At 41.6% G+C, this 15,726-nt stretch overlaps 1 protein-coding gene and 1 long non-coding RNA gene across 2 annotated transcripts; both read right to left on the bottom strand.

Annotated features, from left to right (window-relative positions):
• Nucleotides 1-952: 952 nt before the first annotated feature.
• On the bottom strand, nucleotides 953-3,798 carry LOC121583540. Its single transcript, XM_045218186.1, has 6 exons — nucleotides 3,312-3,798; nucleotides 2,075-2,984; nucleotides 1,733-1,949; nucleotides 1,261-1,505; nucleotides 995-1,039; nucleotides 953-962 (listed from the first exon to the last, which is right to left on the bottom strand). Exons 1-6 carry the CDS (start codon nucleotides 3,796-3,798, stop codon nucleotides 953-955), a joined length of 1,914 nt encoding a protein of 637 aa, XP_045074121.1.
• Nucleotides 3,799-9,322: 5,524 nt separating this feature from the next.
• On the bottom strand, nucleotides 9,323-14,808 carry LOC123487002. Its single transcript, XR_006659579.1, has 4 exons — nucleotides 14,728-14,808; nucleotides 10,755-10,830; nucleotides 9,968-10,207; nucleotides 9,323-9,607 (listed from the first exon to the last, which is right to left on the bottom strand). It is a non-coding gene; the product is annotated as an uncharacterized LOC123487002 (long non-coding RNA).
• Nucleotides 14,809-15,726: the final 918 nt, after the last annotated feature.

Below are 15,726 nucleotides of genomic sequence, written 5' to 3'. Positions count from 1 at the left end.
TGGCCACTCTACCATAAAGGCCTGATTGGTAGAGTGCTGCAGAGATGGTTGTCCTTCTAGAAGGTTCTCCCATCTCCACAGAGGAACTCTGGAGCTCTTTCAGAGTGACCATCAGGTTCTTGGTCACCTCCTGACCAAGGCCCTTCTCCCCCGATTGCTCAGTTTGGCCGGATGGCCAGCTCTAGGAAGAGTCTTGGTGGTTCTAAACTTCTTTCATTTAAAATGATGGAGGCCACTGTGTTCTTGGGGACCTTCAATGCTGCAGACATTTTTTGGTACCCTTCCCCAGATCTCTACCTCCACACAATCCAGTCTCGGAACTCTAAAGACAATTCCTTCGACCTCATGACTTGGGTTTTGCTCTGACATGCACTGTCAACTGTGGGACCTTATATTGACAGGTGTGTGCCTTTCCAAATCAGGTCCAATCGATTGAATTTACCACAAGTGGACTCCAATCAAGTTGTAGAAACATCTCAAGGATGATCAATGGAAACAGGATGCACCTGAGCTCAATTTCGAGTCTCATAGCAAAGGGTCTGAATACTTATGTAAATAGGGTATTTCCGTTTTTTTTTTTTTATACATTTGCAAACATTTCTAAAAACCTGTTTTCACTTTGTCATTATCGGGTATTGTGTGTAGATTGATGAGGGGAAAACAATTATTTAATCAATTTTAGAACAAGGCTGTAACGTAACAAAATGTGGAAAAAGTCAAAGGGTCTGACTACTTTCCGAATGCACTGTATAATAATAGATAATTCACCTGCAGATGACAGATGCCTTACTGGCTCCAGTGGTTAGAGCATTCCTGTGATGCTGTTTGAGAACCCGCATTGTGGGCAGGTTCTCTCCATTTGAATCTGATCCAATTCTGTTTATCATATCGTAAAACTTTGGATTCTTCTGTTGAAGATCTTTCATCTGAGATTGTTGGTCTCTGGCCAGCTTCAGGGAACTCTTTGGTGGGATATGGTCTGCCTCCACAACGCCCTCTTTCCCCCATGTATTCAGAGATAAGTCTGGTGTTTTTGACTCTGATGAGGGGATAGAAGAGAAAAGGTTGTACTATGAAAGTACAATTCAAGTAAACACATCTATTTATACAATTTGTATGTCAATGCTTTATGAATTATTATATACATTTCTGGTCTTAATAATATATTCAAATGTAAAAACAATGCAGGGTCATTATAATTACATTGGTAGATTTTAACAATGCCCATATAAAAATAAAACAAATATTATGCAAAATTACCTTTTGTAAGGACCAACTGATCCAAGTTGGTACGCATAGGCTATGTCCTCCTCATTTACCCCTGAGGAACTATAAGGAATATACTTCATGGGACTGATATCGTGACCATATTCCTCATCATCACTCGTCTGTGCTGTCGGCCCTACCCCTCCAACTATAGCATATTTTCCATGATTTTTCTTGAGTGCATCATAGGCCTTCTGTGTTTTTACCATTTCACTATGAGCATGAAGGTTCCCTTTGATCTATGGGAAGACATAACAGGTATCAATAACTCCAATTACTCCACAACCAAGGTTAAAGGTGCAATCTGTTATATTCATTTATTTTATTTAGGGACAGTTGGTATCTACCAATCATCTTAATTTCCTAGAGTTCCTTCGTTGGATTTGATTAAAATTACTTATTTCAGAAAGTTATTTAGTTTAAGAATGATTTAAACTATACGTAGACATGCGTAGGCCTACAGTACCTGGTCTTTAACATTGTTTCGTAGATTCACAGCTTGACTCTTGATCTCATCCTCTGACCCGTTAGATATTGACTGTACTAGGGCATGGTACAGGCAGTTCTGGTTCTCTGAGCGCACAGGGATTACTTTTGCCATCTTGGATGATGTCGAGTGACCACTGTATGGATTTTCCACTCCTTGGATTCTGTCTTTTGCTTTAGAGAGGATTCCTTTCTCACTGAAAGAGCAGAAATAAAGAGCACCATTGGTTCTCATTAATGTAGTTCTAATTGGAGAGATCCTAATTTGGGGAGATTTGCAGTATTGTTGATGAAGGTCTACCAAACAGTTTAGGACAAATACCTGTGTGTTTCCTCAGGCTCTTTGGTCAGCTGTAGAGTGATTTGGCCGGCTGAGCTGTTCGTTCCCGGGTAGGACTCCTCTAAGAGTGTTTTCCCATGTTGATCCACCACTTTGAACTGGATGCCTTTACCATGGAGCAGGTCACTGTTTGTGAGGACATAAATGTCCAGGGCCGAGGCTGGTCTATTAACATCACCAATCTTCTCTGCATAGTCCAGGAGTTCTTTTGTTTCAGTCTCTGACAGAGCTTTCCCAGTCTTCTGACTGGCTGACTTCATATCATGTTTATGCTGCCGGTCCTGGAAAAAGACCTCAGTTTTGTGTCTGCCAAATACTTTGTCAACAACTTTTCCAGTGACTGCATTGACCTTCTTCTTGAATGGTCGCGTCACAAAGTCGGACATATGACCAGCACAAGCATCTATGAATGCTTGGGAGACACTTTCCGAAATGGAGCTTAGGAACTCATCCTTCAGTCGAATCACATCTGGTAAGTCATGTCTGCCATCTTGGTCATACTGCTCCAGATTTCTTTGCTGCTCTTCAATTTCTTTTTTTAATTCGAGGACAAATATGTCATTGATAACATGTTCTGTAGGAATGGATTGAATCATTTGGACCAAGGTTGTGGTGTGTTTAGCTATTTCTACACTTATTTTGACTCCTTTTGCAATCAAATGTGTCCCACTTTTTTCCACAAGGTCAGTTGCATTATTGCACACCTCAGAGAGTCTGCTGATAACATCACTGACTTGGGATGTGGTGGCATCAGTCATGAGGCCAGGAATAAGATCTTTTGTCATAACTTGAACTAAATCTTTCATTTGTTGTTCAAGCTTTGAGTCAATTTTATAATTGCTGCGGTTCTGCAAAGCTCCTTTAGGTACTGCAGAGCCAATGTATAGTGAGACTAAGACCTAGTTCGGCATTCTGTTTGACTGTTGAAGTGACCATGTCTTTCAAAGCTTTTTCTAAAATCATTTTAAAGATGGCCCCAATTCCAGCATCAATAACGTAGTTAATTCCTGCGATTAAACTCTGCTTCCCTACCTCCTGAAATGCATACTTGGTTGCATGTTTTAGAGCCATCTTTATGTTTGTAGGGGATGCCAGTTTCTTTGTTGCAGTCTTAATTGTTTCTTTGGAGATAGATTTTGCTGCTCCCTGTGCGGACTTGAAAACATATTTTCCCTGTGCCAATGATATCCCTTTGCGACAGATGAGAGTTTCTTAGTACCATTGAGGACTTTATATGCTGTGATGGCAACTTTTTTAATGGCGCTGAACCCTGCGGAGAGCAGAGACATCCCAATGCTGATGCTTTTGGAGATGGCCCATTGCGCCCAATCGAACGTGCCCGATATCATGCCAGTTATCCCTTCAATCATGTCGGAGACTCCTTCAGAGATGAGACTGAAGCCAATCTGGGTTGCAGCGCCAAACGACAGGGCACAAACCAGAACTCCAAGGGTGACCTGACACATACCGATGAAGAAACAGATCAAAGCGTCAAAGCTGAACTCTGGCTTCTTTTTCACCTCAAACACAATGCACAGGCCATTGTCATACAAGGCCGTGAGTTCATTTGCTGTGATGTAGTCTTGATTTTCTGAGAGGCTGTACACTGAGGATACCTCTGTTATGGCCGTGCCTTCACCCTCAAGCTCTTTAAGTTTATTTACCGCAAGTTCAATGTTAAGTTTCCAAGCTTTGTGAATGCTCATCCTGGAATCTATTTGCTTTAGAAAGTTGCGTTCTCCTTCATGATGTGGTTCAAAGTTGCCTCTTGTGGCAGTCTGTAAAACCATGGTATTTGTTGTTTCTGACAAGTAAACATCCACAGATGTCTTTGCCCTTTCCAGTAATTCCCTTGCCTCTGTTTTGTAGCCATGTTTGCCCATGTTGATGGTGATGAAGGCTTAGTTGTACAGTGCCACGGCACTGTAAAAAGGGTCACACTCTTCAACATCTTTCCAGTAGGACTTTGCTTCATAGTCACACTTAGTTTTGCTGCGGAGGTGCAAGTCAGTTCTGCCGGTAGCCTGCTTTATGTGGTCATAGAAGTTTTGACTTTTTCCATTCAGCAGCATGTTGCCCCTATTTGTGATATGCTCAAGAAGGTCTGCTTTAAGAACACTGATATCTTCGTGCCACGGATGTGCTCCTCGTGAAGGGTAAGCCACAATGCCCATGTTTCTTTCAAAGCATTGAGTGCCGGCTGGTAATCAAACTTAGGGCCTTTATCTTTAAAACACTCAGGGACATCTTTCGGTCCCATTCCCGACAGGTCATCTCTCTCCCTGTTTTGTGAAGTTGCCGTCAAACTTGTCAAGAAATTCGCAAAACGTGCCAAACAGGTCCTCTTTTATTTTTATTTCGAGAAGCTCATCTGTCTCCATATCTTTGATGCGTTGGACTCCGTACTCCTCTCTCAGTTGTCTCATGATCTCCACAGGCTGGCCCTGGTATGCTGGGGCAAGGTTATCCCCACGGAGGATCATCTGGACCACGCCCGGGTTTCCCTTCCGACCAGTTCTTCCGAACACCTGTTTCTCCACTCGCGACTGCCAGGGTAATGTGTCAGGAGGACGAAGAGGCCACCACATAGGTTGACATCCTGATCAACCTTGATATCTGTTCCACGACCTCCTAGATTTGTGGCTATGATTATATGTCCCCCTCTGAATTTGGTACTCTCAATGTTGTGTTTCTCACTGATTGTGTATAATGTGATGGGGGGATGTGGATTCTCGCCCCCTATTTTCTTCAGAAGCTTGTTTGCGGTCTTGACATCCTCACATACGACCAAGACAACCTGACCACTGTCTGCCACTCTCATTGCTGTCTTACAGAGGATCTCCATCCACTGGGCTTGCCCACTGACCTGAATTGCTGGAAGCTCAACAACCTTCTTATGGCGGTGAGCTGGTATTGTGTAGCTGTCTGTTTCGTAATGCCTTGCAAGGAAATCTTTGTCGGCATCGCCCCCTAATGTCCCAGACACACCAAATATCCCATTCCCTTTGAGGTACTTTTGAAAGTAATGGAAGTTTGACAGGTAATTTGTCACATTGGACAAAGGAGTGGTTGCCAGCTGGTGTTTCATCTCCAGAAACTGCTGCAGGCCGTCCCCCCAGCGTTTGTTCTTCTCCAACACTCCACTGGCCTGGAAGTCCACTGGGATGATGGCATGGTAGAGATGCTCGTCTCCGACAGCTTCCAATGTCTGATCAATCATGTACTCTCTGCCTTGTGTCATCATGATGGCTTTCAGGGCGTTTTCCACAAAGACTGGTAACCGATTCTCAAGGTATTTCTCAAGGAAAGAGGGGATCACAAGACACTCTGAGTTTGACTGAGAGTTGCCAGAATATTTGATTTGAGACTTCAGCTCAGAGACAGTTGCCTTAATGAGTTTGTCTTCTGGTATGATCTCACTGGCTTGTCCATTCTCGAGGAGAAGCATTTTGATTTCCAGGATATCAGGGTTGTTGTGCAACTTTTTCTCCTCAACCAGCACGGCTTTATTGTTTGTCACAGAGTAACAGTCAATGGCCACATCATTCTCCAGTGCTTTCTCCATGATGGTGAGCAGATCACACTGTTGAGTAATTCCAACTTTGGCCATGAATGTATCAACAGTTTTCCTGTTCTCAGTTGTATCGTGTTTCTCTGCGTTCTCTAGAGCTTGCATGAACATGTCAAAATCTTCATCTGAATAGATACCCAACTCCACTCCGGCTTCCAAAATGTGAAATTCAGAGAATTCTTGAGATGTCTCTGGACCGATAACAGCTAACTTTGCAGCCTTGTGAAAATGTTGGATTCCAGTTGCCCACTCAATCTCTCCAGTATCTTCCATCTCAATTGGCTGACACATAGATACCTTGGCCCATATGCTAGCAAGTACTTGGTTGAGGTGCCTCAGGCCACTTGCCTCGTGGGATAGAAACGTCACCTGAACTCCATTGTCCAAAGTCATGTAGTCCACTTCATCCACAATCACCATGTCGAACCTCCTCTCCCCACGTGTGGTGTCCTTCTCGAATTCCTGCCTCAATGCGTCTGCTGCAAAGCTGCCAACGGTTCCGTAAACTAATTGTTTCCTGTAAGCCTCCTGTAGCCTACTATCCCTGCTTTCAGGGGAGCTTCCCTGTATCTGTGGTGGTGGCACAACAGAGGATGTGACACCAAACATGTCATACAGTTTCTTCCACTCCTCTTGGTCTCGGCGAGCAAGGACTGGAGAACTGGTCACAATGTCAACCTTAGTGCCGCGGATGGCCTGGATGGTGGCAAACATAGCCAAGATGCAAGATTTTCCTTCACCTGTGCCGATTTCCAGAAGGATACCTTTTTTCCCTGTTAACTTTGGTAGAAGGAGCATGAGCAGTGATGCCAACTGAGTGAGTCGGGGAAAGTAGCCTTCTATTTTCTCAGCAGTGAGCAGTGACGCCAGCGGAGTGATGCGAGGAAAGTAGCCTTCTATGTTCTTACCGTTTTGAGTGTAAATGGTTGAGCAGTCTTGCACAGCAATAGACATCCTTATTAGGACCTCCTTGAGAACAGCAAGGTCAGGGTTAGTAAAATCCAGAGACTTGATCATCTGCTTTGCTTCCTCTATCTTTACCTGATCCAAGTCCTCCTTTGCATGTTTTGGAAGCTCCTCTGTCATATATCCTAGAATTTCCTCCATTATGGACAGTATTTTCTCTGGGTACTTTTCATTTCGCATTTCATTCACAATGGTGTTGGCATCCTTGTCCCCTTCTGCCTCAGCATACCATTGTAGAGAGTTGACAGGCTCTTTTTCTTTCAGGGCAGAGAGAGTAGAGAGAAGATCCAGCTTGTTCGTCCGCACTGTATGAAGGATTGAGGTTGCTAACTCTTGGTTTATGCCTGAAACACCTCGCAAAAAGAGCAGAATTTCTGAAGGTGTCCAGATCATGTTGAAGAGAATTTGACTAAGGAGCCCCTTGTTTTTCTCTGACACCTCTGTGAACATGTCAAGAATGCTCAGAACAAGTTGCTGAACCACTGTGGGATTGGTGCTGTACAGCTGTTCAAGAAGACGGATGAGAAAGTCATACTTCTGGTCCCAGTCAGGTAGTTGGACCTCTCTACTGTCTGTGTCCGAGTCGTTGGTCAACGTTAGCTCTGCCACAGCCGTGAGGATGCTAAACCTCTCTGTGAGTGATTGCTCTCCTTGGCTGATAGCACGATCTATGGTCAACTGACACCAGATGGACAGTTGAGGCTCTCCAAAGTATTGAAGGCTTAGCTCATTCTGAAGATTTTTCATTCGGTTTTCAAGTTTGTCCTCTTGCATGCTTTTGTCTTCAGTGATCTTGTATTTCTTCAGAAGCTCTTCAAACTTATTTTTCAAGGCCCCTGGCTAGAATAAAATGGTTCCAACACAAAAAAGTGTAAAGAAAATGAATGTTTTAGTACAGATGCAATAAAAAATGTATGTGTCATACTAGAAACACGTTTTCTATTAGTGGTGGTGCCATGTAAATTGGCAACTGTATGTAAATATGAAGAAACTATATTTTCAGAAAAATACACTGCTCAAAAAAATTAAGGGAACACTAAAATAACACATCCTCGATCTGAATGAATGAATGAAATCATCTTATTAAATACTTTTTTCTTTACATAGTTGAATGTGCTGACAACAAAATCACACAAAAAGTATCAATGGAAATCAAATGTATCAACCCATGGAGGTCTGGATTTGGAGTCACCCTCAAATTAAAGTTGAAAACCACACTACAGGCTGATCCAACTTTGATGTAATGTCCTTAAAACAAGTCAAAATGAGTCTCAGTAGTGTGTGTGGCCTCCACGTGCCTGTATGACCTCCCTACAACGCCTGGGCATGCTCCTGATGAGGTGGCGGATGGTCTCCTGAGGGATCTCCTCCCAGACCTGGACTAAAGCATCCGCCAACTCCTGGACAATCTGTGGTGCAACGTGGCGTTGGTGGATGGAGCGAGACATGATGTCCCAGATGTGCTCAATTGGATTCAGGTCTGGGGAACGGGCGGGCCAGTCCATAGCATCAATGCCTTCTTCTTGCAGGAACTGCTGACACACTCCAGCCACATGAGGTCTAGCATTGTCTTGCATTAGGAGGAACCCAGGGCCAACCGCACCAGCATATGGTCTCACAAGGGGTCTGAGGATCTCATCTCGGTACCTAATGGCAGTCAGGCTACCTCTGGCGAGCACATGGAGGGCTGTGCGGCCCCCCAAAGAAATGCCACCACACACCATGACTGACCCACCGCCAAACCGGTCATGCTGGAGGATGTTGCAGGCAGCAGAACGTTCTCCACGGCGTCTCCAGACTCTGTCACGTCTGTCACATGTGCTCAGTGTGAACCTGCTTTCATCTGTGAAGAGCACAGGGTGCCAGTGGCGAAATTGCCAATCTTGGTGTTCTCTGGCAAATGCCAAACATCCTGCATGGTGTTGGGCTGTAAGCATAACCCCCACCTGTGGACGTCGGGCCCTCATACCACCCTCATGGAGTCTGTTTTTGACCGTTTGAGCAGACATGCACATTTGTGGCCTGCTGGAGGTCATTTTGCAAGGCTCTGGCAGTGCTCCTCCTTGCACAAAGGCGGAGGTAGCAGTCCTGCTGCTGGGTTGTTGCCCTCCCTACGGCCCTCCTCCACGTCTCCTGATGTACTGGCCTGTCTCCTGGTAGCGCCTCCATGCTCTGGACACTACGCTGACAGACACAGCAAACCTTCTTGCCACAGCTCGCATTGATGTGCCATCCTGGATGAGCTGCACTACCTGAGCCACTTGTGTGGGTTGTAGACTCCGTCTCATGCTACCACTAGAGTGAAAGCACCGCCAGCATTCAAAAGTGACCAAAACATCAGCCAGGAAGCATAGGAACTGAGAAGTGGTCTGTGGTCACCACCTGCAAAACCAGTCCTTTATTGGGGGTGTCTTGCTAATTGCCTATAATTTCCACCTGTTGTCTATTCCATTTGCACAACAGCATGTGAAATGTATTGTGAATCAGTGTTGCTTCCTAAGTGGACAGTTTGATTTCACAGAAGTGTGATTGACTTGGAGTTACATTGTGTTGTTTAAGTGTTCCCTTTATTTTTTTGAGCAGTGTATAATAATATGTTTATCATTAAGTTAACGCAACATTAATGCTAAACACAAATGCAAAATAAAACCAATTCTACAACCCTTTGAAATATCTCATACCTCATCCCCTTTCGATTGCAGCAGCATCATCTTCTATCATCTGGTGTAGTTCTTGTGTACGCTGGTGATGGCGCTGTTGTCCTTTAAGACTCAGCTTCTGTCTCAGCTGTTCTCGTCCCTTTGACACCTTCTTACACGAAAGCTCGCACTCCCTTTCGATTTCTTGCTGGATTCTCCTCTCCCTCTCCAGTTGCTCCTGGCGCCTCCTCTCCTCCTGCTGTCGTCTTCGTTGCTCCTCCTGTCTTCGCCGCTCCATCTCCTCCTGCTGCTGACGGATACGGTCTTCCTCTTGCTTCCCTGATTGATGAATACAAATGACACCATATTCCCTATGTAGTGCACAACTTTTGGCCAGAGCCCATGTTTACAAATAAGGTGCCATTTCAGACGTAGTAGCCAACAGCCAATGTTGTTCCAACAAAATACTAGTCAATAAGAAAAATAGCAGCCCTGAGCCAATACTGCTATTTCATGAACATATGAACCAATACTATATTATTTATATACTGTAAGGAATAACCTTTACATTAATTGGCTCAGTTGCAAATACTAGTTGCTGATAAATGATGTATTGAGGATATATGGTTTATTTCCAAACTGAACATTTTGAACAAGATAATGTAGCTCAGCAGATTTGTATGAATTTGATGGACTTACCATAGTTTGGACATGTTGGACTATTAGACTCAGCGTCGCACAGTAGTTGAATAAGTGAACGGCCACTGGTTTCTATAATAGTGAATGTTTGACTCCCGCCCTGCTTGTGACTGTTGAATTCATATGAGAAGGAGTTATAACTGTGATTGTCATATCTTAACTTTAGGTAGCAATGGATACACCTAGATTTGAGGTCAATTTTTCACTACCCCAGCCATGCAACGTGCCCCTGCCACCTCCCTGGAAAACAGAAAAATAATACCAGATCTAATTTTCAATCTCGAAATGTGTTAAGATGAATCTTCAGCGATCCAATTTATTGCTCAATATTACACTTGTTTTAATTTTGTCACAGGGACAATATCGTTAAGCACTTTTACTACCAACAGCCCCTTTCAGGTAGTCCACAGTACTTAAAGGTAGGCTACACTCAGTAAAATGTAATTATCTTACACAATGGGCCGACTTTATTCATTTACCAACATCAACAGAATTCAACTCTATCAACACTGCCATTATTAGTTCAGCTCTTCATAATGTTTGCCTTCCTTAGTGGCATGCCAGCATTGGGAAGAGCCAATAATCTAGGTTTATAAATATCATGATCAGGTATTTCACAGAGCACCTTACACTCAGCAAAATTACATTATTACCATTATCAATTACCTTGGCATATTTAAATTCTGTTGATTTTGTTCTCTGTAAGTGTCCCTGTTAGCAGCAGAAGTGTCACAACATTACACTACGTTTATAACTATCATGATTTTACATTGACTCAGATACTTACGTCGCCGACAAGTTCGTAGTGCCAAGTGTAAGGTGTTTGGTTCCGTACAGACACCGAGGCCCCCATTATTCAGAATCTGTTGGGAAAAAACAGCCTTACACCAGTCTTACGCCGTATAATTTTAAATGTAATGTGTTAATTTATCTACTGGACCTTTTCTCAAGTTATCATACTAGCGTAGAATATGAGGTAACACTTTAAACTACACTTTAACATACACTAAATGCTTATAATATGTCATCCTTACAAATATGTACATATTCTGTAAACGTATTACTATTCCTACTTATTATTTGTTTATTCATTCTTAATTTCTTATTAATAAAAGTGTATTTATTAAAGTTCTTAATTTACAGTGTTTATCGATGGGATAATTTTGAACTTGCAAAGTACAACAATTATCTTATAGGAAACATTAACTATCTAAAGTTGTGTAGCTCACCGCAGTCTCCAGAAGCATAATTTCTGGGGCATAAACATGCAGGTCAAGCATAAAGTAGCAATAAATGTTTTCTTGTCAATTCTGTTTTTAGAGAAGTATGATGTATAATATTGATATACAGTATATCTAATAGCATGACATTTAATATTGTTAATAATTGTTAGCATTTTAACAAACATGACAAATGTTATTGGGTTGTTGCTGCATGTGTTCTGTGCATGAACAAATGGTTTTGGTTAGTGTGACATCACTTTAGTGTATGTGGTCAGGTTTCTTAGATCGGGAGACCCGTTGAAAATCATTTTTAAAAACGCCATACTATGATACCTTGCGCTAGAATGATAAGGCAGCCATTCTGTCAGTTATAATTTAACAATATAGCTTTTGGTGTTAAAATGAATAGTTATTGATAGTGCTTGAAATATAATAACCATTCATGTAAACAGCTTATATATATTATGAACATTAGAGTTATATTACTGTCCCACTTCCCCTGAATGGTGTTTGAATAGTGAGACAGGGACCTTTTTTTTTTTTTGCGATAATAATGCACAAAATAATGTAATTTCCTTAATTAGATATTATAAAGTACATTGGAATATGTTGTTGTAGTTGTTCATAACATCTCAAAATCGAGTCTAGAAGCTATATAGGCCTAGCACATAAACCGCATAGGATGACAGTGGAATGAATCAAAGGGAATTAACAAATCCATAAATGTATAATTGTTGTGCAATTTATATCTAGGCTATCTATAGGTTGCATTTAGGTTTTTCTTATTAATTATTTTTGTCTCTCTGGCATTAGTGCTTAAGCCTAAACTTTAAGGTCTAACTACGCGCGCCAAGTAGCCTACAACCCAATCCCCAAATACTTTTGGGAACGGGCAGAAAAAGTATCCACCAAGGCAAAAATAACAATGTCGGAGTTGAATTCAATAAGAGCTGCGAAATGGAGAGTTGAAAATAAAGAGAGAAGGCAGGGCCCCCAAACAAGTAATGTTTGGGAAAGTGGTTAAAGAGGATGATATGTGTAATTATTGTGAGGCGCTATACAAATCGAAAGTCAGGGACTTCAGGTAGGCCTATGGCATGTCAAGGGAACTGTAGCCTACTGTTCAGATGGGTTAAATGGAAACTGAAATCTGGACACTGACTGTAGGTCTATAACCTCTCACATAGCCTTAATATGAGCTGCAGAATTTAGCATTTCTTGCAGTAAAATTATACACCAAAATAAATGGGAACAGGAGTGGAGAAGTATGATTTCTTTATTTCAGCATCTTGAGAGAACGCAAATGCGCATGTTGGGAGAAAGGGAATGCACAGTAAGATACCGCCTGTCAACCTGGTCTCAGAGCATTTCATATTATTCTGTTTGTAAATCCGAGAATCTCCATTTAGTATGTATTAATTTGTGAATGTCCATCACCCATTGCATATGATATGTTACGAATTACAATTAATATTATATGTTACGAATTTGAAAAAGGAAGGCTACAATATGTTAAGAATTTGAAAAATGTACAATATGTTACGAATTTGCTCAAATGTATCGTATGTTACGCATTCTAGCTAGGTGGCTAGGTGGCGAACAGTAGCTAGCTGGGTAACATTAGCTCGGCTAGGGGTTAGGGTTAGGGTTAAGTTTAGGAGTTAGGTTGAAGGGTTAAGGTTAGCGGAAAGGTTAGCTAAGAGGGTTAGGGTTAGCTAACATACTAAGTAGCTGCAAAGTTGCTAAAAAGTAGTAAGGAGGATAGTTGAAAATATGCTAATTTGCTAAAATGCTAAAGTTGACCGTGATGAAATTCGAACTCGCAACCTTTGGGTTGCAAGACAACTTTCGTTTTTGCCTTAAGCAACCATCTGTCTTATGTAAACATTCCAAACATAACAATTTCAGTGTCTATATTACATATAGTCTGTGAGACCAGGCTGCCTGTAGAGGTGCTACCTTTATCAGCTTCGTAAAAGCTGATAGTATTTCAACCACATATAATATGCCTCCAAGCCGAAATCTTATCAGAGCCATGTAGGGTGGTTTTCACAGCTTTCTGTTTCCTTACAACCGGTCAAACTGATGTCATTTGGACATTTTTTGGGGGGGGGAGTTACTGCATTTTCTCCCAGGTCCTTAAACGTCATTTGCTCTGCGAAAGAAGCAGCGATGATAGAGAACTTTACCTATGTCAGCTAGATTGAAGCATTCATTCTATTGATTTTTGACATTATTCTGGGGCAACATATAATGACAGAAGAGAAGCTGCATGCATGTAATTATAGACAAGCTGACTAACAAATAGCCTACCAAAAGTCGGCAATTATAAATAGAAACATATCAAAATTAGGCAAAAAAAGACCTGCACCACTGTCAAAAATCGTTTCGCCATCTCTGACTATAGCCTACAGGCGTTTTGTATTTTAGCGGGTTAGGGTCGGTTGAGGGCCTCAGATTGTCACTTTATCACATATAGCCAGGCGGGTACGGATATCTTATTAGCAATTGCGGACAGGGGTGCAGGTGAGTAAACAGCTCAACCGCGCACCACTAATGTAAACACATTAATCGGCGTTCCAGCAGTGTATTTAATCTGCGCATGGGCTAGCACCAGCCGAGCGAGCCTCCCTCTTTAGTGCAGGTGCAGTGAGTTCGGAACAACTGAAGTAGTTTTCACATACAAAATGTATATGTCCGAACTCAGAATCAAATATGCTTCACATAAATAACATGTTTTCTGTGGTAGAGAACGTTTATTTTGATTGGCGATTTTCTGCATTTATCTGAGTGCCATCAGTTAGCCTGATTTCAGATGTATCCATGTAAACAGGATTATTAGGAAAATAGTTATTATTGTAAAGCATGTAAACGTTGTAATCGAAATATATTAATCTGACTATCCACAATAATCGCATTGTTGTATGCATGTAACCTTACACTACTAACTGACATTTACACTGAACAAAAATATAAATGCAACATGCAACAATTTCAAAGATTTTTCTGAGTTACAGTTCATATAAGGAAATCAGTCAATTGAAATAAATTCATTAGGCCCTAATTTATATATGCATCTGTTGGTCACAGATACCTTTAAAAAAAAGTAGGGGCCTGAATCAAAGAACCAGTCAGTATCTGGTGTGACACTTCGGATATGAGGTTGGTGTCTCTTTTTTCAACAAAATTAAACGGATATATCTTGTAATTGAACAAAATAGTAAAGTGGCCGATAACTGGGGACCGTATGCCGATAATATGGGACGTATTGTTTTTGCTAAACCGCTTATCAAAAAGCTGATAATAGTATTTCCACTGAAATGTCAAACATGCTAATTGCTAACCCGTTGGCTAACATTTTTACGACACCAATAATCACAAAACTTTGATGGCTTTATCACAAGATAACACTGTTGAAGGTAATATATTTCTTAAACGCTGTTGAATATGCCGCTAATACAGGGTTCCACGTAAATCAAAGCCTCAAAAATAAGTTGTACTAGAATAGCCTACACAGTGAACAAGATTTGAACTGACCTTTTCCTCTGCCTTCCCTCTTCTCTGGTCGGTGTTCAGTCAGCACTCTGAGAAGGTGAACATAAGAAGGACGGAAAAACCTCTAACACAGTGAACTTTGAGACACTGCACAGCTTCTTATGTAGCCTACTTTTCTCAGAAGCTGACCTTGACCTGACACATCCAATAGCCACAACTTCCTTTCGCATTTCAAAGACCAGCATCCTTGTTAATTCCACCTCCTAAAAAGGACATGTTTTACTTTACCCATATCTTTGGAGAGGAGGGATTACTGTCTTTTTTACAGCTGTTTATGCCCTCTTGCTCTCATAGTATGTACGTTTTAAGGAGAACGTTTTATTAGAGGTAGTAAAAGGACGTAAACCATAAATCTTGGTCAACTGAAACATTCAAACCTGGCATGTGTTGGTGATTAAAGAAAGAGTTAGACAAAGTGTGATAAGAGAGTCTGGTGTAATCAATATGATGTTTAAACAATTAGAGAACCTGTTTTTTTATTCCTAAAGATACTAAATACAAGTCTGTATTTCACTTCTGTGAAAGGGTCACTTAACCAAACGACGTGCTGAAAATAAAACAGAAGTAAACCTTCCAGAAAGACACTTTCGCACTGTGGTGTACCTTTGTGGTATAAAAATGAACATGTGATGTGATGAGGCCTCAAATGAAAAACTGTTTTAAATAACCCACTCTTTTAAAATATGAGTTGTCAGCAGTTGAAACAATAAGAAAGTTCCCACCCCGCCACTGTTTCGGTAAAAGGTTGAGGGATAGGGATTGAGAAATGTAACCACTCTCAACTTCATAGACACTATGGATGCAAGCTTTTTGGGGGACCTAAGCAAGATTTGGTTGCCCACATCTCGTGGGCATAACATTTTAGTGGCCCCCTCTTGGCGGCGGAGAGAATAATGTGCAGCATTCAAGTTTATGTCCTGCAATTCTACACATTTTTCCATGGGGCGTAGAGAAAACGTTGCAGTTTTAAAGCACATTTTC

Source organism: Coregonus clupeaformis, unplaced genomic scaffold (genome assembly GCF_020615455.1).
Source record: "Coregonus clupeaformis isolate EN_2021a unplaced genomic scaffold, ASM2061545v1 scaf1426, whole genome shotgun sequence".
Classification (NCBI taxonomy): Eukaryota; Metazoa; Chordata; class Actinopteri; order Salmoniformes; family Salmonidae; genus Coregonus; species Coregonus clupeaformis.
Note: the sequence above shows the minus strand (reverse complement) of the source record. Positions and strands in the feature narration are given on the sequence as shown.

What these genes read in the sequence shown, in the direction of transcription:
- LOC121583540 (XM_045218186.1), bottom strand. Translation starts at nt 3,798, where the DNA reads ATGAGCATTCACAAAGCTTGGAAACTTAACATTGAACTTGCGGTAAAT. An exon ending in AGCATATAAAGTCCTCAATG is followed by an intron (nt 2,985 to 3,311) that starts GTACTAAGAAAC and finishes ACTAGGTCTTAG; the next exon opens with TCTCACTATACATTGGCTCT. An exon ending in TCAGTTGGTCCTTACAAAAG is followed by an intron (nt 1,040 to 1,260) that starts GTAATTTTGCAT and finishes TCCCCTCATCAG; the next exon opens with AGTCAAAAACACCAGACTTA.